The 26,872-nt window shown below is 39.8% G+C and overlaps 2 protein-coding genes across 3 annotated transcripts; one reads left to right on the forward strand and one right to left on the reverse strand.

The window, feature by feature from the left end:
• The first annotated feature begins 229 nt into the window (after window positions 1-229).
• Window positions 230-8,350, forward strand: LOC131250848 (malate dehydrogenase, chloroplastic-like). 2 transcript variants are annotated; one of them, XM_058251202.1, is made up of 2 exons: window positions 230-347; window positions 6,814-8,350. In XM_058251202.1, exon 2 carries the CDS (start codon window positions 6,858-6,860, stop codon window positions 8,097-8,099), a length of 1,242 nt encoding a protein of 413 aa, XP_058107185.1. In that variant the 5' UTR covers window positions 230-347; window positions 6,814-6,857; the 3' UTR covers window positions 8,100-8,350. The 2 variants fall into 2 exon arrangements, with proteins under 2 accessions (XP_058107185.1, XP_058107186.1); XM_058251203.1 differs by lacking the exon at window positions 230-347 and adding an exon at window positions 350-446.
• Window positions 8,351-11,877: 3,527 nt separating this feature from the next.
• Window positions 11,878-16,531, reverse strand: LOC131250849 (malate dehydrogenase, chloroplastic-like). Its single transcript, XM_058251204.1, has 2 exons — window positions 16,372-16,531; window positions 11,878-13,329 (listed from the first exon to the last, which is right to left on the reverse strand). Exon 2 carries the CDS (start codon window positions 13,283-13,285, stop codon window positions 12,044-12,046), a length of 1,242 nt encoding a protein of 413 aa, XP_058107187.1. The 5' UTR covers window positions 13,286-13,329; window positions 16,372-16,531; the 3' UTR covers window positions 11,878-12,043.
• Between the last annotated feature and the right edge of the window lie 10,341 nt (window positions 16,532-26,872).

The raw sequence follows: 26,872 nt of genomic DNA on the forward strand, positions 1-26,872 counted from the left end.
CCCCATGAATTTTATATTGGCGGGTGTTTAATGACAGACGTTTCCCATGGTGGGGTTCACTTGAAATTTTTATATAATTCATTTTTTGTGTACCATGCAGTAAATTAATCTTGATAAAACTGATGAACGGAATGGATATAAAATAAATAAATCAAGGTGGGCCCCACAATCAGGGAAACACCCATTACGGTGTTACCCGGGTAACACCAGATCCGCTCCACTCCCAGGGATATTCTCCGGGGTTGTTGGTTGCTATTCAAAGTCGGCTCCTAAACTCTTGCAGCTTTTGTGGAGTTGGTGTCGGATTTCAGGAAAAAGAGGCGAACATATTCCATCTCCCAACTCAGGTATTTCGCATTTCTCCTCTCCTATTTTTTCTTTGCCCTAAATCGAATACTTTCCTTTTTCCGGATCTGAAAATCGGAGCTCGAGTCTTGGGGTTTCTGGTATATTTTCTGAATTCTCGGATCTTGATTTCAGTCCATTTACAGCTAGATGGAACTCAGATCAGAATCTTGATTTTATTTTTATTTTTTTGCATTTTTTAGAATTTTTTAATGTTCGGTGCTGTGGATTTGGATGTGTGAGCTTTAACATCGCTGGATTTGTATTTTATTATTTTTTTTTCATATAGAATTTTGATATCCTGAGGTCTTGATTTGAAGCTGTGAATTTATAAGTGAAATTATAAGCTTGATTACTGTGTTTTTTCTGGTGAAATTTTGATGATCTGAGATGTGGATCTTGGTTCTTGAACTCTTATAGCTGAATAACGATCTGGTTTGTTGATTTTTATAGCGTTTGCTGCTTTGAGATCTGGCTTTGTACGCTAGGTAGAATTCCTTTCTTTTTCTATATTGCTTAGGCATTTTTCCTGTTTGAGGATGAAAGAAAATGGTCGTTGGTTCGCAGGGCTTCTTGTAGAATTTTTGTGGTCTTAGATCTGGGTTCGCATCCATTAGTTTCAGGTTTCTAGAACTGGAATTAGGGATTTGATTTCCTTTCTTGTTCAAATTTTGATGTTTTGAGACATGGATTTGGACGCGTGAAAGCTTCGATAGCTGAAGTGATGAGTTTGTAATGCCATCTTGATATTTTGAGATATGGATTTGGTTGTTCTAAGCATGAGGTTTCTGAACTGAAACTAAACTGAAAAGTTTGGTTCCTGCATTTTTTTGGGGGGGTGAAATTTTCATGTTATGAGATCTGGATTCAAGAAATAGTTTTCTCAAACTGAAATTATACCCCTGAGTTCTGCACCGTCAGTGAATTTTCCATCTTCTGAGATCTGTATTCGGATCCCTAAAGTCTTAGTTAGCTGAAATTGAAATGATGATGAACTTGATTTGTAGGTCTGACAGAATATCACTATTCTTCTATGGTTTGGATTTGGTTCTTTGAAGAATTAGTTTTTGAAGCTGAAACTAGAATCTTGATGTTTGCAGTTTATTCTTGAAATAAGTATGATCTGAGATCTAGATTCAGATACATCATACATGGATTCTTAAGTATCTCTGAAGAAATGGACAATTTCATATGTTGGTTAAGTTAGAATTTTTGTGTCCCAACTCCCGAGATATGGATTTGGATGTTTGAACAATTAGAAAAGACAGTTTCTTTTCTTCTTATATGTGTATCTGCTGGTTATGCTGAATAATGAAGTTGAATTTGAGACTAAATGTCATGCCCCGAAGTTCGTGTACCGATAGTGAGCATCGCAGCCCCAATTTCTGTGACGCAGCACATACACTAAGTGTACTACATTTAATGGGTTTACGGTTTATTCAGACTAGATAAGTAAATCTTTGTGGTTCATTCTAAGTTCCATTTTCGTAAATTCACATATATTTAGTAAACACATTCAGATTCCTCAAATTGAACCTAATAAATTCATAAATACTAATCAAATTTGGTCCATCACCTGGGTCCTTGGTCCAATGTAGAATTCATAAACCTAGGAACAATTATTCAAATTCATGTGTAGAAACATCCTAATCAAATCGAACGCAACATCATCTTCTCAACTAAACAAGGTGTTGTAAATAGAATTTAAAACTAAGAATTTATCAAGTTCAATAAATGAAATCAATCTAGGGCAGCCAATTCTTCTTCCGTGAGATATGGGCACATCTCTCGTGGATCTTTCACAGCCTCGGCCGCCTCTTCCTGTTCATGTGTCAACTGTTCATCCTCATTCATATCAGTACAGTTTTATAGATCAAGCGTCAGTTGGCCAGGCCCAATGAGTGAACCCAACACAGTTCATCTAAATAAGAGAAATGTAGTACTATACGAGTGTAATTGGAATGGAACATCTTTACGTAAAATTTAATGGTTCAAGTGGGGGTAACCATCCACTTGCTTCGATTGGAATTTGCCAACCTGAATTATCCAATCTATGAGACTTCTACTTTTTGGTAGGTAAGAGTCATCTACTGTATAGTAGGCATATATCATTTACCGATTGGTAGGCGCAATCATCTACTGTATGGTGGGCATAATTCATCTACCGTTTGGTAGGCACAATCATCTACTGTATGATAGTTATGTTATAATTCAAACAACAACAAGAGATTAATCGATAGGAAAACAGCTCATCCATACTAGCGCAAAAGAAACAGTTATACAGATGTAAACAGAAATAAGCATTAAGTATATTAAGTCAGCCAACAACAACGATTATAATCAACATAGCAACTACATTAAACTACATTAAACTTAATTGGAGAGGAAACACATTGGATCACTCACCTGGATAAATAGATAACTGATTCCGGTTGCACGGTTAATCCAATCGACGACACTAATTAAACCCTAAACAATTTAAGCATTCTCAATAAGTTCCTGATAGAAGATTAATTTAATATTGTGAAGCCCACCTCTGATTGATTAGATCCCTAGAATGGGTCCAAACGAAGGATTCACAATATTTACAATTTAATTCTTTCCGATCCTACCCTCTACACAAGGTTAGCAATCACCAAATCCTAAGGTGGAACTCACTTGATCAAATCAAGCGGCTGACCACATCCAACGCCATCTAATTAATCCAAATATGCATCATTTACTTGAATCGTAAATTATAATGGACCCATCATTTCAGATTTCAAATTCGAATTTAACAGATCTGATCTAAATTTTGGGAGCTTTCCATTAATTAGGGTTTAATGCCCGATTAACCACATTGGTCAAATCCAGACTGACCATAGACTCCCTCATGATTCTTTTAGAGAGAGCCAATAGATTCGTCAGATTTGAACCATCCCGGGTCCACATTGTTCTCATTACATGGTTGATAACAATTGTTCTTTGATCAGTGTGGCCCATCAGATGGTTAAATTGATCTGATAATCTAGATATCAGTGTAGGTTGATCCCAGAATTAGGATGGACGGTGTAGATCTGATATGATGCGTCTGACAACCCAACACAGGATATAATACACTATTTAATGCCTAAGATTACATCCAATCGATTTAGCCCATCTGACAGTCGGATCAATCTGATATTTGGGGTCCCAGCACATTTCGACCCCAACAATCAAGTGACCCTCATGGATCCAACCCCATACATCAAAGTGACCCCACACCAATCTCTACGCCAAAGACAATGCACATATAATGGGTCTTTTCAGTAATCATCAACCAGATCATTTTGATGAATGTGTGGCTAATCCAACCCGTTCATAGCGAAGATATGATGAAAATGACAAGAAATTCCTTTTCTTTTCTTTTTTATTTTATAAATAAATAAATAAATAAATAAATAAAAAGAAGAAGAAGAAGAAGAAGAAGAAGAAGAAAGAAAGAAAGAAAAGGACATTGGATTACTTACCAGAATAAGCCCTTCTTCCTGATTCGTCCCTCTCTCCCACTCTCTTTTTTCTACAAATGGCACTCTCTAGGGTTTTCACTTAGGATTGAGATAAGAGATCCTACAATTTTCTCTCTCTCTACATTCCCCCTTTCTTTTGTTTGTTTATTTTTTGTAGGACTCCTCTCCCAAGCCTTCTCCCTTAAGAAAGAAAGTTTGTTAGGGAGACGAGAGATATGAGGTAGATAAGGATAGGATAAAGGGGAGAGAGATGAGGAGAGATGAGAGGGATCTACGGATCTCTCTCTCATAGATTTTGATAGATATTGATATCCTGGGTGCCGGGTTGTTAATGTTGATTTGATTTCATTCTCATGCTTCTCCTTAGTCATAGAAAAATGACTGGAGCATAACTCGGTTATTTATTTACTTTTTCTTTCTATGTTCATTGTCTAGCTTCAGATGCCTTAATTTCAGGTTACTGAAGTGATAGTAGCTTCTTCTTTTTTTTCTTTTTTTTGATGTGATGTCTTGATATCTGGAGTCGTTAATTTAATGGAATATCTTCTTCACCCATAAGTTTATGTTTCCTTTGTCTCTGGCTTTGAGCCTAAAACTAGAAGCTTAGTCTGAAATTCTTTCCATTTTCTAGGATTTCTATGTTCTGAGACTTGTGTTTAGATCTCTGAACTCTACGATTTCTGAAACAGAAAGCAGATGTCGAAATTTGTTGAGTTCATTGAAATCTAATGCCCTGAATTCTGGGGCTAGATATCTTGATATAGTTTCTTCTTGTCGGTATTTTGTTATTTGATCCAATTGAAGCAGAGAATGCATGCTGAGTTTGAAGGTCTCTATTAGTTTCCTCAGATCCACAAACTATTCGGTTGTTGAAGCTGAAAGTAAAAGGACTTGATTTTAAAAGTTGATGGGAATGTTTACATGTATTTTTATCTGGGTCTCATAATTAGCATAACATTATTAAAAAAAGGGTATTTTTGGCCCAAAGTTCCTCAACATTTATCATTTTTTTCCAAACAATGCCTTGACTAAAGTACCAAATGGTGCTCTTTTCGGATGTTGAAAGGCCAAAATGTCCTTTTATATTTTTTTCCCTAAAAAGTGGTGTATTCAAGCATTGTGAGGCCCATGCGGTGTGTGTATTGCATGACATCATCATGATCATTAGACGAACCAAAGATTAGGTCGATCGAATTGTTGGGTGGCTCACGCCTGAATTTGGAGGTCTTTGGGTCATATGCATCATTATGATTAGATAGCCTGATTTTATGTTCTTCTAGTCATCATGGTAGGGTGCACCGATTGGACAGGTTGGATATCATACACACAAGGATAGGGCTCTAAATGATCAACTCCACCTTTTATAATAAAAAGAATAGATGATGACATTTTGAGTGATTCCACCTTCTGAAAACCACCTTTTGGGACTTCAATTTAGTCAAGGTATTGTTTGGTAAATTAAAAATACTCCAGGAATTTTGCAGTAAAAAAAAAAAAAAACAAACAAACAAAAGATCCGCTGCCGAAGGGCAGAGAATTCAAGGCAAAGCGATGTGGGAGGATTCCTTCCTAGCTATACTAGCAAATTGTTCACTTTTGTAGTATGAAGCATAGATATGTCCAAGAAGCCACCACATCTAACTTTAATTAAGCATCTACTCTGACCCTCATCTGCTAGGATTTGCTTTCCTCATGATATTGCCTTGTTTCAATCATCTGCCACAGTTAACCTACCTGATTTAAAAGACCTGAAAATCATAAGCCCTTCCAAGTTCAATGAGACCTCTGCCTTGCCTTTGTTACTAACTCAAAATGCTTTTATCAGATGGGATCCATCTTCAGAGGAACTATATTGTTCCCTTGATCCTCACATACTGCTCCTCCGATACTCACAGGATTGAAATATGAATTACCATAGAAGTTCCTTTGATTGCTCATAAATAAATAAATAAAATCATAATAGTTGAGCTTGAAACTCCAGTGAAGGCTTCTTCCATTTTAATCACCAAGTGCTCTGCTTTCTCATAAGCAGCCGATGTCCTATTTCTGGTCACATATTCTTTTCTTGCCGTTGCACCATGTGATCAAGTTGATCTTGGCACTCCTCACGAACTTTCCCAAGGAAGACTTCTCACAATAAATTTTATGATTCCTATTTCCACATTTCTGAAAAATTACAAATGGGAGAATAATATTCCAAATTATTGGCACTTTCCTATTTATCCACATCCAGGATGTCCTCCAATAGTTCCTTCTGGAATGGACATTTTCAGTGAGTAAGAGTTAGTGTTTAAGTCTCTACAACCACTAAAGACAATATTTGTCTCAATCACATCAACCATTTGGGACTGCCTTTCTATAAGAAAATTACCTGCGGACTGTGGTTAAGATAATTCCACTTTCTGAATTTCTCATACCTAATGAATTCTCATTCTTTTTTCCTATAAACAGAACTGAACACTAAAAAAATCTAGAAATCCTTTAAATTCGAGTTTCCCCATTCCAATCAACCATCTGCCAGAGGTAAAATGGGTAAACAAAGCTATGGAAAACATCATGCAAATACACCTGTTTTTCCCCTGTGGAAACATGCTTACATCCAGAACTAAGAAATTTTCTTTTTTCCTTGGAATTCTTGAAAAGCCAAGTTTAGCAACTGTTTTTTTTTTTTTTTTTTTTCTTTCGAAGATTTGGGTAGGCTTGGAATAACTGCTTGTACTTGGCCAAGTGGATTAGGAACCATTTTATTTTATTACAAAACCTTTGCATTTTCATGAGTAAAAAAATTTCTTGGTTCTGTGACACCCACTGGGCTGGTTATGTTTGGCTAACCCTCTATTTTGTATGTCTATAGCCAGGTCCTTGATATTACTTTAACATCCAAAACCTTTGCATTTTCATGAGCCAAAAAATTTCTTGGTTCTGTGACACCCACTGGGCTGGTTATGTTTGGCTAACCCTGTATTTTGTATGTCTATAGCCAGGTCCTTGATATTACTTTAGCATCCAAATCCAAATTTCAAGATGGCCGCCACAGCAGCAGCAACTTTTGCCACTGGCTCTATTGCTTCTTATGGTCCCCAGACTTTCTCGGGATCAAAATCCAAGCCTTCCACCATGAGGTTCAATTCTCCAAACTATCTTAGAAGCTTTAGCGGTCTGAAGGCGGCATCATCAGTAAGCTGTGAATCAGAAGAATCCTTCTTGGGCAAGGAAAGCAATGCTGCTCTGCATGCATCATTTGCATCAAGAGTGGAAAAACAGAAGCAGAGTTTTGGTAATTGTCTCCAACCTCGGGCATCATCTTTTAAAGTGGCGATTCTTGGAGCTGCTGGAGGGATCGGTCAGCCCCTTGCACTTTTGATCAAGATGTCCCCATTGGTCTCAGCTTTGCATCTCTATGATATTGCAAACGTGAAAGGAGTTGCAGCAGATCTCAGCCACTGCAATACCCCCTCACAGGTTTTGGATTTCACTGGGCCGTCTGAACTCCCCAATTCTTTGAAAGGTGTCGATGTGGTCGTCATTCCTGCAGGAGTCCCAAGAAAGCCAGGCATGACCCGTGATGATCTCTTCAACATCAATGCAAACATTGTCAGGACCCTGGTTGAGGCTGTTGCCGATAACTGCCCAGATGCTTTCATCCAGATCATCAGCAACCCAGTCAATTCCACTGTACCAATTGCTGCAGAGGTTCTCAAGCAGAAGGGAGTGTACAATCCAAAGAAGCTTTTTGGTGTTACAACCCTGGATGTTGTCAGAGCAAACACATTTGTCGCACAGAAGAAGAATCTGAAGCTCATAGATGTTGACGTCCCAGTTATTGGGGGGCATGCTGGAATCACTATCTTACCATTGCTGTCGAGGACAAGACCATCAGTAAGCTTTTCAAATGAAGAAGTAGAAGAGCTGACAGTGAGAATTCAAAATGCTGGGACAGAGGTTGTGGAAGCAAAAGCAGGTGCCGGGTCAGCAACACTGTCTATGGCATATGCAGCAGCAAGGTTTGTAGAGTCGTCTCTCCGAGCTCTGGATGGAGATGGAGATGTATACGAGTGTTCATATATCCAGTCGGAGCTGACCGAGCTTCCCTTCTTTGCGTCGAGGATTAAGCTTGGGAAGCAAGGTGTTGAAGCTGTGATATCTGCTGATATTCAAGGGCTGACTGAGTATGAGGCAAAAGCTCTGGAAGCCCTGAAGCCAGAGCTGAAGGCTAGCATTGAGAAGGGCGTGGCATTTGCCCAGAAGCAGGCGGCAGCTGTTTGAGTGCAGGAAAGAGAACTGCTTATCACCTCAAATGGGCTGCGCCAGAAGAAAAATAACAAAGAGAGGCCAACCATGCATATCCATTGCTTTTCATTTTTGTAACGTAGAACATATTCCTGTTTTCATCATGGCAAAATTGCTATCGAAAGAGAAGCATAGAATGAGATGGATGTCTTTTTGGTTACTAAGAATTTACCAATTTGGTTAAGAGGGGCAGCAGCATCCATGTGGTGCCTGCCTCCCTAAAGTTTCACTGTTCTGTTTGTGTTTTGGTTTGATTGGAAAAAGTGGACAATTTTTCAGAGGTGAAGCACATCCCTTTTTCAGTCCGACTGCAATAGAGCTCACTCGTTGCAGGGAATTCATAATAATGGTGTCATGGGATTGAAATAGTGGGGTGGCTGATAAAGATTCCAAATTTGGAACTGATATAGAGTACCAATCTTCTTTGAATGTGATTCAGCTTCCTTGTTTGCAGTTTTGGACTGTGGATGATGCTTGCTTTTATGTGTGCTCTGCATTCACATTGTGATTTTTTTCTTGTTTTTTTTTCTGATTTTCTGCAGGAGGATTTGCTGCCTTCATGCTTACGCAGCTCAGACCACCATGCCTCGTCATGCAAGTAGCAGCTGGTTCTGTAGCTGCTGCTTTGTCATTGGAAGTGGATTGTACACATGAAAGCTGTCTACTTCTTATCACAGTATATATTGGCAAGCAGAAGAGCTTCTATGATGGGGGATGCCTTGGCCATCTATCAGACGTCTTTTCTGTTCTGAGTATTTCATTTGAGTGTGTTAGTGTATGTCTATTTTGGTTGCAGAGTCTCAGTGCGTCTACCTAACTGACCTCTCTTCACATCATCATTTGTGTGAGCATCATATGTATTGTGTGTTATCTCCTGGGACGCGACTTCCCTGCGACCTTGGAACCTGTGATGTGGGTGGTACCCTGAACGTGGGGCCCACCTTGATGTATGTTCTCTGTATCTATGCCATCTGTCCATTTTGGCAACTCGTTTTATGTAATGAACCCAAAAATGAAGCAGATGCAAATCTCAGGTGGACCACACCACAGGAAAAGTGGTCATTGAATGCCCATCATTAAAAATTTCCTAGGGCCCACTGTAATGCTTATTTGCAATCTGACCTGTTGATAAGGTCACACAGACCTGGATGAAAGGTAAGCACAAATATCAGCTTGATCCAGAACTCGTGGCCCACAAGAAGTTTTTAATAGTCATTCACTACTGTTTCCGTGGTGTGGTCTGAGATATGTATCTGCTTCGTTTTTGGGTTCATGTCATTAAATGAGTTGGCAAAACGGATCGATAGCATAGATACACAACATATAATCAAGGTGGGCCCCACGGGGGTACCCCACCTAGATTGCTGGTTCCGGTCACAGCCATCACCCATAACATCAGGCAATCTTTCCATACTATGAAATTCGTCACTTTGAGAGAAGGAGCTCGAATTGGATGACGTGCAAGATGATGTATTAATTGGGAGTAACTGTAAGTATTTCAGCACATTTGTTGCCGTTTGGTTACTGAAATGTAGTTCCTTGAAAACCTCCTGTTGGTCTTTCTCCCCTTTGTTGTAAGTATACTAACCCGGAACGTTACAAAGGTGCCCCTTCACTATTTTTGTGCTTCATTACCCTAACAGTTCTTTTAAGAACTGATCACCTACAGGCAACTGCACCGTACCTTTCCACGCGATCCCCTGTAATTGGTGCCAACATGTAAATGGTAGCCCTCATCATGAAAATCAATCTGATCCACTAAATTAGATCGGCCACGCCTGTTTGTTGATCAGATTGTCTGTTGTCCGTTGATTCCGACAGTGTCTCCCTTCCTGAGGAGCAGATTGGCCCATTATTTTTCTGCCAGGTGATCTTCATGATGGGGCCTACTGTCTGCATGGTATGGATGTCCTACACGGGTGGCATGTTAGCTGGAAAGACACTTAAAATATACTGCTCTGGTTTCTCTTTCCCATGCACTGAGAAACCGAACGTGAATTTCACACCAGCCCTGTTTGATAGTCTAATAAAATTCTTTTGCATGGCCACTATGATAATGGCTGTCAAATCCACCTAATCTATCCGTTGCACCAACCTATTTTAGGATACGAACCCAAAATCAGGCAAACTCAAAACTCAACACACCACAAGAAGCAGAGGGGATGGGTGTCCACCTTTGAAACTTTCATGGGCCACCAATGTTTTGAATCTGGATGGGAACATCCAACCAACATGGAGTCTTTGTATCAAAAATCTGTGGGACCACCGGGATATTGTGTGTCACATCTGTTGAGACTGCTCGTTATAGGACCTGAGCCCAAAAATCATCCAACTCAAAGCTCAGTTGAGGCACACCACAGGAAGCAGTGGGGATGGGGACGATCCACCATTGAAACCTTCTTGGGCCCAGTGACATTTTATATGTGTTTCCACTTCATCCTGTGGAACTCACCTTTGGATAGGATAAAAACGTTATGGTAGGCCCATTTGAATTTAAGCCTCATTTTTGTGAACACATCCAAGGACCAAACGTGAGCTGGCGAAACTGATGAATAGAGCATCTCATGACGGAATCTCAATGGTAATTAGTGTTGTGGTAAACTCGTCTTTGCAAAAACTTGTGATGGTTTGCTCAAATACATCCAGCATAATGAAATAAGATAGGTCGGGACCGCGGCCTTTGAATCTGGTTAAGTTCTAATGATCCAAACCATACACTGTATGGTGGATGGAAAACAAACCAAAGCTCTCAATTGAATTATTTCAACCTTCTAATAATTTGGCTCTTTTGCTTTGATCATGGACAGTCACCACAAAGAGCCATTTGGATGGAAAGCCAACCACATATTTGTATGTGAGAACACTATAGTGTGTATCTTTCATCACACCTGTTCATCACGTATAGCTCACAAGGTAAAGGGAACATACAAAAATCATCCTAATCCAAAATTCGTATGGGCCACACATGACCATGGAGATTTTAGACATATTTTTTCATTTTTACCATTTTTGTGGCCGATATGAGTCGTTTATTGGGATGATCTTTGTATATACATTGAATATAAGCATCATCATAGACAAAGTGGAATTTTAAATATACAACTTGGTGGGCCCACACTATTTGGGTGTTCCACACGTTAGGTCATTATCAAAAACTAATCCATCCATACTTAGTGGGATAGCAGTTTCGTCATTCACAAGAAATAATCCATTCAATCCAACTACCATCATAGAAATATAACTTGTAAATGTGCCACCAACCAAATCTCTAACTTCCCCACACGGGCCGAAAACTATCCGATCCATGTTCAAGGGTGCTTGACAAACCATAGTTGTAAAACTTGGTGAGTCTGAAACTTCGCCGAGTCAACTGGACTCAGCAAGATTTCAAGCCAGTCATTTTGAAACTCCGTTCTAGGCCTGACTCAGCCTTACCTCAGTGTAACCCATCGAGTCAACTCCATTGACTTGGTCGACTCGGTAAGATTTCAAGCCAAGTTCTCGTGAAACTCAGTTCAAGGCATGACTTAGCATGATCCTCGAGTCAACTAGCTGACTCGGTCGAGTCAACTTGACAAGATTTCAAACCAAGTCATCCAGAAACTCGGTTCCAGGCCGGGCTCTGCATGACCCCATGAGTCAACTTAAAACCAACTCGGAATCAGAACAGAAATTTTAGGGAGGCAGGCACCACAAGGATGCTGCCCCTCTTAACCAAATTGCTAAATTCTTCACAACCCAAAAGACATCTATCTCATTCTATACTTCTCTTTTGATAGCATTTCCCCATGACGAAAACAGGAATATGTTCTATCTACGTTACAAAACTGAAAAGCAAGTCTATGCATGGTCAGCCTCTCTTTGTTATTTTTCTTCTGCCGCAGCCCATTTAAGGTGATAAGCAGTACTCTTTCCCACATTCAAACGGTTGCCGCTTCCTTCTGAGCAAATGCCACGCCCTTGTCAATGCTGGCCTTCAGCTCTGGCTTCAAGGCCTCCAGAGCTTTTGCCTCGTACTCTGTCAGCCCTTGAATATCAGCAGACATCACAGCTTCAACACCTCGCTTCCCAAGCTTAATCCTCGATGCAAAGAAGGGAAGCTCAGTCAGCTCCGACTGGACATACGAACACTCGTATACATCTCCATCTCCATCCAGAGCTCGGAGAGACGACTCTACAAACCTTGCTGCTGCATATGCCATAGACAGTGTTGCTGACCCGGCACCTGCTTTTGCTTCGACAACCTCTGTCCCAGCATTTTGAATTCTCACTGTCAGCTCTTCTACTTCTTCATTTGAAAAGCTTACTGATGGTCTTGTCCTCGACAGCAATGGTAAGATAGTGATTCCGGCATGCCCCCCAATAACTGGGACGTCAACATCAATGAGCTTCAGATTCTTCTTCTGTGCGACAAATGTGTTTGCTCTGACAACATCCAGGGTTGTAACACCAAAAAGCTTCTTTGGATTGTACACACCCTTCTGCTTGAGAACCTCTGCAGCAATTGGTACAGTAGAATTAACTGGGTTGCTGATGATCTGGATGAAAGCATCTGGGCAGTTATCGGCAACAGCCTCAACCAGGGTCCTGACAATGTTTGCATTGATGTTGAAGAGATCATCACGGGTCATGCCTGGTTTTCTCGGGATTCCTGCAGGAATGACAACCACATCAACACCCTTCAAAGAATTGGGGAGTTCAGACAGCCCGGTGAAATCCAAAACCTGTGAGGGGGTATTGCAGTGGCTGAGATCTGCTGCAACTCCTTTCACGTTTGCAATATCATAGAGATGCAAAGCTGAGACCAATGGGGACATCTTGATCAAAAGTGCAAGGGGCTGACCAATCCCTCCTGCAGCTCCGAGAATTGCCACTTTAAAAGACGATGCACGAGGTTGGAGACAATTACCAAAACTCTGCTTCTGTTTTTCCACTCTTGGTGCAAATGCTGCATGCAGAGCAGCATTGCTTTCCTTGCCCAAGAAGGATTCCTCTGATTCACAGCTTACTGATGATGCCACCTTCAGACCACTGAAGCTTCTAAGATAGTTTGGAGAATTGAAACTCACAGTGAAATGATTGGATTTTGATCCTGAGAAAGTCTGGGGACCATAAGAAGCAATAGAACCAGTGGAAAAGGTTGCTGCAGCTGTGGTGGCCATCTTGAAATTTGATTTTGGATGCTAAAGTAATAACAAGGACCTGGCTGTAGACATACAAAATTGAGAGTTAGCCAAACATAACCAGCCCAGTTGGTGTAACAGAATCACGGAAGTTTTTTACTCGTGAAAATGCAAAGATTGTTGAAATAAACATAAAACAGATCCTAATCCACTTGGCCAAGTATGAGCAGTTATTCCAAGCCTACCCAAATATTCTAAGAGAACCATTGCTAAGCATGGAAATTCCACCATTGGTTGCAGAACTCGGGATTATAATTTCAGTTTGAGAAATCCATTTCTTGGAAGGACCAAATCCAGATCTCAGAACATGGAAATTTCACCCAAAAAATGCAGGAACCAAACTAATTAGTTAAGTATCAGTTCAAAAACCTCATGCTTAGAACAACTGAACCTGTATTCCAAAATATCAAAATGGCATTACAAACTCATCACTTCTTCAACTAAAGCCTTCATGCATCCAAATATATGTCTCGAAACATCAAAATTTGAACAAAAAAGGAAATTGAAGTACTAAGCCACACCACACCTGGAATGTGCATGAATCCAAAGAGACCTTAAGTCTCCTGATGCCTTGTTTCTCATGTATTTGTGAATGTCTATGAAAGATTCCGAACAAACATTACACAATTTGTGTGATCCAAAACACGATCAACACAGATATTACGGGGCAAGAACATACCTCTATCAAGCTCTAGAAGAGATTCGATCAATCAAAAAACTGAAAAATAGAGCTTTGTAGCCACACGAATGTGAAAAGGGAGAAATCTGATGTTTCTCCTTCGTTTCAGCTTTAATGCTCCTGAAAATACAACAAATGGACCTTCCTGCAGGTTGATTGATTGGCAGAAATCTCCTCTTCAACACTTTTTGTGGATTGAGAAAATTGAAAATGGGGATTTGATGGCCAGAGGGGTGCATGCGTTTGAATGTTAGGTTCTTAAGAGGAGTTTCTGAAGTCCTTAATTTTTTTTATTAAAATGTGAGTTCCACTCCATTAAACACAAGTAATAAGTCCTCAGCTGTAAAAGTGGGGGGCCATTTACAGATGGTTAAGATTGCCTAATATGGGTACATCTACAAATATTCTCCATCTGCAATCAGACCCACTATTTGAATGGTCTGGATAGCTCTACATCATTGCCACAAGTGAGAAGGATGGGTCACCACTCACCACCATTTTATATCATCGATTCAATTAACAACATTAGAATTAGTTGAGAGATATAGAGAGAGAATAGCGTAGTGTACACTATGTACACTACATGCTACGACCGCTATTTTGATGCGCTACATAGCAATGTAGCCATGCTACGCTACATAGTGAACGCTATGCACACTATTTAAAATTTAAAGAATAAGGTTTTTGAAGCTGAAATTAGAATCTTGACGTTTGCAGTTTATTCTTGAAATAAGTATGATCTGATATATGGATTCAGATACATGGATTCTTAAGCACCTGAGAAGAAATGGACGATTGCAGATGTTGGTTACAATAGAATTTTGGCATCCTGACTCCTAGGATATGGATTTTGATGTTTAAACAATTAGCAAAGACAGTTTCTTTTCTTCCTAGATGTGTATCTGTTGGTTATGTTAAATAATGAAGTTGATTTGATACTAAACTTGGATTCTCACATTTTGTATGCAATTTGCATTCCTGATATCAAGATTCAGATTTATGGCTGAAAATGAAAATTAGAAGTGTATTCATAGATTTTGGTAGATTTTGATATCCTGGATGCTGGATTGTTAATATTGACCTAATTTCTTTCTTCTATTCTTCTTAGTCTCAGCAAAAAGACTGTAGACTTGTTTATTTATTTACTTTTTTCTTTATATGTTCTTTGTCTAGTTTCAGATGCCCTAACTTCATGTCACTGAAGTGAAAGTATCTTGTTTTTTATATAGAATGCTGTAGCCTTGATATCTGGAGTTGTTGATCTAATAGAATTTCTTCTTCGCCACTAAGTTCTGTTTCCTTTGTCTCAGGCTGAAAGCCTGAAATTAGAAGCGTAGCTTGAAATTCCTCCCATTTTCTAGGATTTAAATGCTCTAACACTTGTATCCAGATCTCTGAATCTAAGGTTTCTAATGTGGAAAGCAGAAGCTGGAATTTGTCGAGCTTGTTGAAATTTAAAGCCAGTTTGGTTTTCCAATTTCCAGTCTAATTCAAAGTAAATGAGACATCATTATTATTTCAGGGTGTTTGTTTAAGAGAAAATTACGGCATGAAAACGAGAGTTAAGTACACCTATAAAGTAACAGGTGAAGGAAATTGTAAGCATTACATTTTTACGATTTAAAGTTACAATTTGACAAGAATTCCCTTGGTAAAACAAACAATTATAGACTGTAATCATTGCAGTCAAATGTCAGCGATGTCACCAAGCAATAACAGGTGTAAGTAATCATGACCCATTAACACCTAATTACCATGGTAATTGGAAAACCAAACACTATAAAAGATACAATTCCAATTGGTACAAAAGAAATCTCACTAATTAACAAACACTCACTACCCAATTCACAAATCTTCACAAAATACCAAGAAAAAAAAAACATTTCAAATTAACTTTAAAATTAAAGAAATAATGATAACAAAGAAAATTTGCCACTGCTAGTAAGCCAGGGAAAATCGTTTCCACGACAAGGGTCCACCAAAGCGGTTGGAGAGTATTTCCACACCAGATATATTCGCCAAAAGCTTCGCTCTATCTGTTCCTGTTCTTGCCAGAGAACGACAATCTAATGGCACCAGAGTCATCTTCAACACACCCCACTGGGATTACCCACGAAGAATCAAAGAAGATTGCATAGATTATTCTCCAACATTTCAACAGATCGAAAGCAAGAAATCAGTGGAATAACACAAACCACTCAATTAAAACAATAATAACAAAGCTCTTCCACAAAACACCCATTCTAAACCCTAATTACCACCGAATAACAAGATGACAGCAACAGAAAAGCAAGATTACAGTCTTCAGCAGAAAAAACAGGAGAGGATTACAATCCGCTTCCTGTTTGGAGTAGAAAATGGGAAAGAGAGGAGCAGATAGGCGTACCTTTACAAAACCCTAGCTGAGAGAGAGAGAGAGAGAGAGGAGAGAGAGAGAGACGAACGTAGGGAGGGATCTGAGAGAGGGAGAGGAGGGAGGGTTTGGGGGCTGTTGGTGCGAGTTCGGATCCCTGGTCGAGTACAGTACTCGGGTGGGTGGACGTTCGCCAACGGACGCGATTGCCTGCCACCGCCGACCGTAGTTCCTGTGTCGGAGGGTAGGTGGGGCCCACCGTGATGTTGGTGAGAAATCAACGCCGTCCATCCGTTTTTCCAGCTTATGCTTGGACGTCAGCCAAAAAATGAGACCGATCCAAGACTCGAGTGGGCCCCAGGAATAGGTCTGTGTGGGACGCATATTGCATTTGGACGCTGCACTGTGGCCCGCCGTGATGTATGTGTTTTATCCACGCCGTCCATCCATTTTCCAGCTCACTATAGGGGGAAACGGATTGGCTACTCCCCCTGCCACTAGCCCGGTGGCTGGTGGTCGGTGGTCTGTGGGACCCACCATGATGTATGTGTTTCATCCATGCCGTTAATACATTTTTGCAGATCATTTTAGTGCTTGATCCGAAAAATTACAGGGATATAAATCTCAGGTGGACCACACCCCAGGAAAATAATAGCGATTGGATATCCACCATTAAAATCCTTCTAAGGCCCATTGTACTGTTTATTTGACATCCAATCTGTTGATTAGGTCATAAAGAGATATATGAAGGGAAAAAACAAAGATCAGCTTGATCCAAAACTTTTATGAGCCCAAAAAAAATTTTAAATGGTCCACGTTCATTCAACACTGTTTCCTGTAATGTGGTCCACTTGAGATTGGTATATACGTAATTTGTACTCTTATATAATAAAATAATTTATAAAAATAGATGGACGGCATGGATGAAACATTGTAGTATGTCCCATAGAGCACCTGCCAGTAGCCCATCCATTTCCATTAGAGGGGACCGGATCGGCGATGCCGAGTAGTCGGCTCTCTTTGGGCTCCACAATGATTTATGCATTTCATCCACCTTGTTTATCCATTTTTTTCGAATCATTTTATAGTATGAGCCTAAGAATGAGGTGGATCCAAATCTCAAGTGGACCACATTATAGGAAAAAGTATTGATTGAACGCCTAAAGTAAAAAAAATTCTTAGGTGCACAAAAGTTTTAGGTAAGCTGACATTTAGGTCCTTGTTCAGGCCCAAATGACCTAATCAATAGGTTGGATGTCAAATACAGATTAAAGTGGACCTTATGAGGTTTTTAATAGTGGATATTCAATTACTAATGTTTTCTATGGTGTGGCCCACCTGAGATTTATATCTACCTTATTTTTAAGATCAAGCCCAAAACTGATCCTGAAAAACGAATGGCTCTCATAGAGCACCAGCCACTAGCCCCTCGCTGGTAGCCGCATCACTGGCCAAACGGCCCAAACCGCCTTTCATTACAGGACATGAGCTAGAAGGATTTCCTGCCCAGGCCTTTGGCATGAAGTTCCTGAGCTGGATGCTTAGGTAGGGCCTATAGTGATGTTTTTAGAGAAATTTACTTTGTTCATCCTTTTTGTGAATGCATTTTAGGTAACATGATTAAAATTGAGATGGATCCAAAACTCAAGTGAGTCACATGAGAGGAAACTATGGAAAGAAATGTCCACCATTGAAGCCTTGTGGCTCCACCTTAGATGTTTACATTATAGTTAAACCATTTATAAAGTCACTCTCATTGAGATGAAGTGAAAACAAAAATATACCGTGATGCAAAACTTTTATGACCATACAAATCTTCATTGTTTTCTCTTGTTGGCTCACTTCATTTCATTCTCTAGCATGTCCTACAATAATATATCCAAACAGGCAGATGTATTTCTAACAAACATCATAGTAGGCCACTCCCAGCCTATTGAGGCTTTGGCAGGAAATCCCCGTCCAAAAGTGAGGCAGACTTAAATCTCATAGGGTATTAAAAGGGCCTAGGCAGTTTTTTTCGGGGCATCCAATCACCACTGATTTAGTTTAGAGTGGTCCACTTGAGATTTGCATTTGTCTCATTTTCAGGCCTATACTCTAAAACAATAATCCAAAGTGGATGAACATTATAGATAAAACACATACATCATGGCGGAGCCCACAGAGCATTGTCCAATGGCCATGTGGCTGCTATCAGTGCAATCATGCAATTTGTCATGGTTTATCCCACCCTAGTAAATAACTAAAGAAAATAAATAAATGGAAGATAGAAAAGAAATGAACTAATCCAAAATATACATACCCATCTCTCAAAGGTTCACTAACTACTTAACTGTTGGCGGGTCTCTTTGTATGTGTTGTCCGGAGAGAGGACTCAATGATTATTCGCTTGCCGGAACTAGAAGTAAAGATTGTGGTGGATAGGGATCCCATAAAAACTTCTTTGGTGGAAATAAGTGCGATGGCTAATAAACATCATGGTGAGCCTAGGAAAGAGTATCAATGTTGTTTCCGAAGGTGTGGTCCACTTGAGCTTTGAATCTGCTTCAATTTTAGTTCATATAACAAAAGAAGCACGTAGAATGGATAGACAGAGTGGACAAATACATACATCACGCCCCACGGATTCGGGTCACAAGTATACCGCCGGTGACAGGGTGTCCAGGCAATCTGCGTCCGGGACATGAACTCAGAAATGAGGGAAATGGAGGACACAGATTGCCTACTGACAGCAAGGTGGCTACCCTCTGTGGGCCCCAACATGATGTGTGTGCCATCCCTTTTTCTATACTATTTTATATTATGATCCCAAAAATGAGGTAGATCTAAATCTCATAAGGACCAAATCACAAGAAATAGTGGTGATTGAACACTCATGACTAAAATCTTCTTATGGGCCACAAAAGTTTTTGATTAAGCTGATATTTTACAGTGAGCCTTACCAAGTTTTTAATGGACACTATTCAATCTCCACTATTTTCTTGTGGTATGGTTTACTCAAGATTTGGATCTTCGTCACTTTTGGACTCATGCCCGGTAATGATCTAAAAAAATAGATGGACAACTTAAATAACACACACACACACACACACACATATATATATATATATATATATATATATATATATATATATATATATATATATATATATAATGCGGGCCCAACAGTGCAGTGTCAGCTGCCACCTCTGTACCGATGCTGTCCGTACACAATTGGCATCCGGAAATGGAGGCCCGGATTGGTTGACAACAGCCCAGTGGTTGACGAAATCGGATTGCCAGCTGCCTCAAGGAAGCTTTTATCCTACCGAGTAAATTCTATTAGGCCCACCATGAATGTTTGTAGATTATCCACACTTTTTGTATGTTTTTCCAATGAGAATAATGATTTCCATCCCTAATGTTTATTTGACATCCAACCTGTTTATAAATGACACAGGCATGGATGAAAGGTAAACACAAATATCAGGTTAATCCAAAACTTTTGTAGCCCCCAATAAATCTTCAATGGTAAATGTTTAATTCACACTATTTCATGTGGTATGGTCCAATTGAGCTTTGGATATGCTTTGTTTTTTAGTTCACTCACTAAAACTATCTGATAAAATGGATGAACGAGAGTGGATAAAATACATATATCACTAAATGGGTGCTACAGAGTTAACTCAGTATTGTGCGCAATTTACTTCCATGGGTGACACCCTGACTGTGGGGCCACCTCAATATATGTGTATCTCCATGCCGTATTATCTTTTTTAAGTACATGGTCTAAAAGATTTTTAGACAGGGTAGATCCAAATCTCGAGTGGACCATGCAATAGGAATTGAATTTCCACTGTTGAAAAATTATTAGGACCACTAAAGTTTTGGATGAAGCTCTTGCTATTTGTGTTTTTCCTTCATCCAGGATTGTGTAACTTTATCAGCAAGTTGTATAGCAAATAAACATTACAATGAGCGTTAAAGAAGCTTTTAATGGTGAGCATTCAATTACCATTGTTTTTCCTGTGGTGTGGTCTGCCTGAGATTTGTATCTATCTTATTTTTGGGACCATGTCCTAAAATGAGCAGGCAAAATGGATGGAAGGCATGGACATATATACAAGGCATACATGGATGTGGGACCATAGTCAAGGTCTCACCTGCTATGATGTTACCCTACTTCATCTAATCTGCACCTCAAAAATGAGGGGAGGTGATGTCATCAAGTCAAGGTAACACCAAGTGTGGGCAAGCCATGATAGTAGTGGGGCCCACCTTAATGTATGTCTTATATATCTATGTCATCCATCTATTTTGCCAACTTGTTTTAGGGCACGGACCCAAAATATAGAGTAGATCTAAATCTAAGGTAGACCACATCACACAAGAAATAATGATGATTGGCCATTAAAAGGTTCTTGTGAGCAATGAAAGTTTTGGATTAAGCTGACATTTATGCCTTCCCTCCATCCTATGACCTTTTCAACAAGTTGGATGGTTAAAAAATATTATAGTTGGCTTTAATATTTTTCTAATAGTGGGCATTCAATCACCATTGTTTTATGTGGCATGGTGCACCTAAGATTTAAATCTACCTCATTTTTTGGCCCATGCCCTAAAATGAGTTGGCAAAATGGATGGATAGTGTATGGATATACAAAACATATATTAAGGTGGGCCCCACCCATGCACACGGCATGATTGAATCCACTCGAAAAATAAGTTAGATCCAACACCCAAGTGGGCCATGTGATAAGAAAGAAGTGGGAAGGAAAATACAGACAGTTAAAACCTTCTTGAATTCCACCGTGATGTTTATGCGCCATTCATTAGACACCTAGCCCTAGCAAACTGTGCACTTACCTAGAACAAGAATAAATTATTTGTGAGCTAAAAACCCGCAATAAGCCTATCAAACTAGCCCAAAATCAAAATCCACAATAAGGCCATGGCCCCTCCTAGAATGTTAAACTTCATAAGTTTGGAGAGAACCCCTTTCTATCTTAAGATGACAATAGTATGTCATAGAATTGCCATAAATGCACAGGTAGCAACAATGCCACCGGCCAATCCCATGTCACATAACCCGTACAATGAATATGGCCCTCAAAGTCGTTGGAACCAAAGGTAAAAAACCGCATACTATTGCCACCCAATTTTTTGCAAATCCGGATAGATCTTACGACATCTCCTAAGATTTTTTTGAGTCTTAAGATTTTTTTTGAATAATATTAAAGGAAAATCAGTGACCAGCTAGTAATATAATTGTCGCTTAAGGTTAAAACAACATTTCACCTTCTTTAAGGGGGTAAAATTACTTCTTCTATCAATTATCAAAGAAAATTTCATGATAACACGTGTCTTCCAACTATTCATATCATCACACGTGTCATGTCTGCCCTCCAAATTGATACTAATTACAGAAAAATCAAGTCAATCTCTATAAATAAAGACTCACCCCTCATTTCAAAGAGAACATAATTGCTGCTTAGGTGAGAATGAGGTTAAGGGTGAGAGTGAGGGTAAGAGCAATAGTGAAGTGTGTCATATCCAAGCTTTTAAATCCCATCTATACCAACATCCAAGCCATCTTAAAGGTTCGAGATCGATAGAGTAAGGTCAATATCCAAGATATACAATTATCTCCTCTTAAGAGGAGTGTCTTAACTCTCATTTCCTTATCCCGCATTTCTATAAATAAAGGCTCACCCCTCATTTCAAAGAGAACATAATTGCTACTTAGGTGAGAATGAGGTTAAGGGTGAGAGTGAGGGTAAGAGTAATAGTGAAGTGTGTCATATCCAAGCTTTTAAATCCCGTCTATACCAACATCCAAGCCATCTTAAAGGTCCGAGATCGACAGGGTAAGGTCAGTATCCGAGATATACAATTATCTCCTCTCAAGAGGAGTGTCTTAACTCTCATTTCCTTATCCCGCATCTCTTCGTGCACAAGTGGCCATCCAACCGTTCATTTACTTCTTCTTTATTCATATTTTACATATCTTTTATCTCATGCACTCCTTACATATAGTTTAAGCAATTCTTGATTGCGTGCTTTGTACGTCGCCAAACTTTTGAATCTTGATATATTAAAAGTAAAATTTTGCTTGAACCTATTATCTTTTCAATTGTTAGCATATTACATTTGTTTTCCTTTTTCCGGCAACTATTATCTCCTAAAACTCATCATAGATCCAGACATCACCATCTCCTCAGTGATGATTTAAGTGAATAGTGGTATATTAGTTGTTAAAATATACACACATGTACTACATCATCCATATATTGCATTTGCCTTTCTTTTTTTATTAGGAGCTAGTCTCCTCCAAACCCACCTTAGGTTGAGATGTTACGATCTCTTTAGTAGTGAGTTGGGAGAATAGTTGCATATTAGTCGATTTCTTACATTATCAGTAACCGTCTAATCAATTAGTAAGATTTTTTAGAACATTAAAAAAATTTAAATCCCATAAGGTAGAGATTGCGCAAACACGAGCAGTTGGAGGGGTGCCTAATTACCCATTCCCTCATTGTCATCCAGATCCTTACTTAAAATCCCTAGTCATAGATTTTATTAGGAGAGTTATTTTAGTTGAGGAATCTTTTATTCTCAAATGCGATGTAATTCTACGGGAGGCAACTTCAAGTCATTTAAGTCCATGTCATAGCTAACTATAAAAAATTCACATCAACAACATGAGGAGCTGCATTTCTCGAGTGAGCACGTTGGTTAGAAACGTGCGAGGTCGGTATCCACATATACAAAACGTTCATAAGGCCCATTGGGACGAACTAAAAACACAGAGCTTGGTCAAAAACTTTTGTGGTCCCAGCCATGCTTTAATGGTGGGCATTCAATCCCTTTCATTACATGTGGCCCATTGAGTTTTGGATCAGCCTCATCTTTGGTATCTTATTCTAACATGAGTTAACAAAACAGATCGATGGGCTAGATTTCTCACAAATATCACGGTGAGTTGCAGGTAGTTTAGTGTGTAATGATGAACACAAATCACGCGATGACCATAACACCACCAACCTTCATTATAACCCTACATGGTCCAATCTGATAAGGAATGTTTACACTCATTTTTTACACCCCTACGCGGGCCAATAAGATGTAACCATGTGTTGGCACCATGGTTCGATGCTATCAAAATCATATTCACGCGTGAGGATATCTTTTGCCATTTTCCTTCAATTGTATGCCTTCCGCCATAAATGCGGTGACATAAAACCGTACGCATGCTTTTAAAGAAGTGAAGCGACGAATGACATTTAGCCCTAATTTCATGTGGTTTGTAATCGATGAAGCATACCCCACATGTCTATAAAGGACCTGCATAGGCAAGGAACCTATCAAAGATTCAGATATGTCCAGTAAGGCTGTCTCTCACAATCCCTATAAGATGAGATTTTTTTTCCAAAGTTTGTAGCTCTCACAGAAAATGAAGATTCCAAAAATCCAAAAATATCATACAAGTTTTATAAGTATTCGAGGTTGGGATAGGAGATGGGTGGAAATGGCTTTGATCGAGCTAGATTTAGATGCAACGGTGTCCTAAAACAAATTTTAAATCATTGCATTTACATAAAAGTAGATATCTGAAAACAGTTTTATATTTGCAGAGATCTCATGTGGAAAGACCATATAAAATCATATTGTTGCGAAGGATCCTAGACCAATAAGGGTTTTGTTGCCCCCATGAGATATAAAATGAGAACACGATGAAGAGCTCTAGGCCCACATCAAATACAATTTATCTACACAGCCTTTATCTGTTTTTTCTTTTATCCTTTCATAGCTTGGCCTAATCTTAGCATAGATTGCTATTATGCTGAGCTATCGCTACAGTACCATAAGGGCAAATTAAATGTCTGCAACATTTCATTGGTGGACCCCGATCAACTAAGCTCTTACTTAGAAGATCAAATATTCTAGCTATATCATGTTGTCCATTTGCCTATACCGTCGATCCATGTGGATGGTTCAAATATTTATCTCTTTTAATTTTCTAACTATTTGTTACTTTGTCGATTATAATGAATGTTATGGAAAAATGAATCGACCAACAAGATAAGGTCAAGTCGGAACTCCATGCGATTATCTAGGTCGGTCAATAAACCGATACGACCGAAAGAACCAACCTCTGACCCGAGACCAAGCAGAAAATGAGATCGAACTCGGCATATCATCGTCGAGACAAAAATACCCATAACTCGCCAGAAGAGTCGGATCGACAAGATTCTAGGTCGGCATACTTTCAGGTCGACGCAACCCACCTTCTTTTTATTCCAACCTAATCCTAACCGCATCTTTCCGATATCCTAGCCGAAGATCTAGGAAGTCTACCGCAACACGAATCCGCTCGAGATATCAGCCGAGAATCTAGGAAGATCCTCACGACTTATAGTAGGACTCGAATCCTACTATGAGGTATCCATACTAAATAGGGAGATCCCTCCTACAGACTCGAATCCTATTGCAAGGTATCCCTATTAAATAGGGAGATCCCTCCTACGCCACCACCCCTCCTCACCTTTAAATAGGAGTGACTCTAAAGGTGAAAGGTTCGCACAATTCTAAGCCTTAAACCTAGGGGTGTTCATCGAGTCAAACCAAGTCAAGCTGGCCTCGGTTCGACTCGGTTTGGCCACTAGCTAACCTCAGTTTGAACTCGAATCGGCTCGGCCCTCGAGTTTGACTGGCCGGCTCGGCTCGGTTTGGTCAGCAGCTCGGGCGAACTCGAGCCGAGTTCATCATTGAGGCATTTTCACAAACACCTGGACTGCACCTTCAAAATCTCACTGTATTTCAGCAACGGTTTTATAGGTATTTTATCAAACACCTTCGAAGCAACATAAAAATCAAGAAAAAAAGGGTGTTGGTTTTGCCACCAGCAACACTTCTTTGAGTCATTTCATCAAACACTTGGAGAGCAACAACAATATCAAAGTAATTGAGCCACCGAACTGGTTCGATCCGAGTTCGATTCGAGCTGGGTTTGATCCAAGTCAAGTCGAGCTGGGGCCAGCCCGAACTCGGCTCAAACTCAATTTCGAGCTCAAAAAATCAGCTCGACTCGGTTCAAACTCAGCTTCAAACCGAGTCGAATCGAGCTTTTTCGAGTCGAGTCGAGTGAGCTAACCGAGCTAGCTCGGTTCGTGTACACCCCTACTTAAACCCAATCTTCGACTAGACTCAGATCCTTTGGCCTGACTTTAGCATTGGAGGGTCCCCTGCTTAAGTCAGTGTCTCCTTTGTCTGTTTCATGTGCAGGCACTCGAAGGTTCAAATAAGGCTAACCAATTTTCTGCATCAACAATGAACATCATTTATAAATTCACAAAATCAGGATTGCTTTATCCTTTTTTTTTTTCTCTATCTTTGTTCTTTTGGAAAAGTTGCAATTATTGATGAATAAAAGTTTTAAACATTAAAAGAAAAAAAGAAAAAAAAAAAAGAAAAAGACAAAAAGAATCCATCATAAATGATTAACCTATACCCTTCTACAAATCATCCAATCCATACACTAGGGGCTCGTTTGGCTGGTCGGAAGGGATTGGATGGTATTGGAAGGGATTGAAAGTTAAATCTTGGGATTGGCCGGGTGTGCCAAACAGAGTGGGTGACCTGATCCCAATCCCATGGGTCTTAAGACAATCCACTAACAATACCATCATTACCTTTAAATCCCATCCAATCCACCCTAATCCGTTCAAATTTGCCTGACGTGTTTGGTTCGAGGGATTGGAAGGGATGGGAAGGTTTAATCCCGGAATTGGCCGGCCGTGCCAAACAGACTGGATATAGCAATCCATGGATCTCAAGACAATCCACTGGCAACACCATCATTACTTAGAAATCCATGCCATCCACCGTAATAGCATTCAATTCCTTCCAATCCACCCGGCCAAACGGGCCCTAACTGGTGGTTGAGTGTACGGTTGGATTCTAGAATCCGGTCTTAATTGATCCATCTCAGTGTGGGGCACTAACATTTAATTAGATATTAAGTTGTACGACTATAACATGCTGGCACTTTCTATTTACACACAAAAATCAAATGTGAGCTCTTATTTACATGTGACTTAGTGTTTAATTGAATTATATAAACAAGCCCACACTAAGCATATTTAAGAGTTTTCAGAGTAAGCATTCATCAAGCTAAATTTTAAACTTACCTAAGGCTGAGTAAGCACTCCCCGGTCTCAACTTGAAAATTGCATGTGGCCTAATCATATACTGCGGTGTGACAACACTCCCATTTCGATGTTGGTGGGCCTTCTCTGGCAGGTGGTGACACACCAATCGGGTGGCGCCATGTCAAACCATCAGGGAGGAAGTGGATTTACCATGGATATCCTAGGTGACCCCGAGTGTTGGGATTTGATTGCAATAAGCTGGACCAATCAAATCTCACCAGGTCAGGTCCTCACCGTACACGGTGCTCACCGCCTCACCGAATCCAGTTCCCGCATTTTCTCCGTTTCTCTGCTACAGTCGAGCTATCAAACTACGGTCCTCTGCCCGGATCCAGGCCGTCGAT

The sequence above is a fragment of the Magnolia sinica genome, chromosome 7 (assembly GCF_029962835.1).
Source record: "Magnolia sinica isolate HGM2019 chromosome 7, MsV1, whole genome shotgun sequence".
In the NCBI taxonomy this organism is placed as follows: Eukaryota; Viridiplantae; Streptophyta; class Magnoliopsida; order Magnoliales; family Magnoliaceae; genus Magnolia; species Magnolia sinica.

What these genes read in the sequence shown, in the direction of transcription:
- LOC131250848 (XM_058251202.1), top strand. Translation starts at nt 6,858, where the DNA reads ATGGCCGCCACAGCAGCAGCAACTTTTGCCACTGGCTCTATTGCTTCT.
- LOC131250849 (XM_058251204.1), bottom strand. Translation starts at nt 13,285, where the DNA reads ATGGCCACCACAGCTGCAGCAACCTTTTCCACTGGTTCTATTGCTTCT.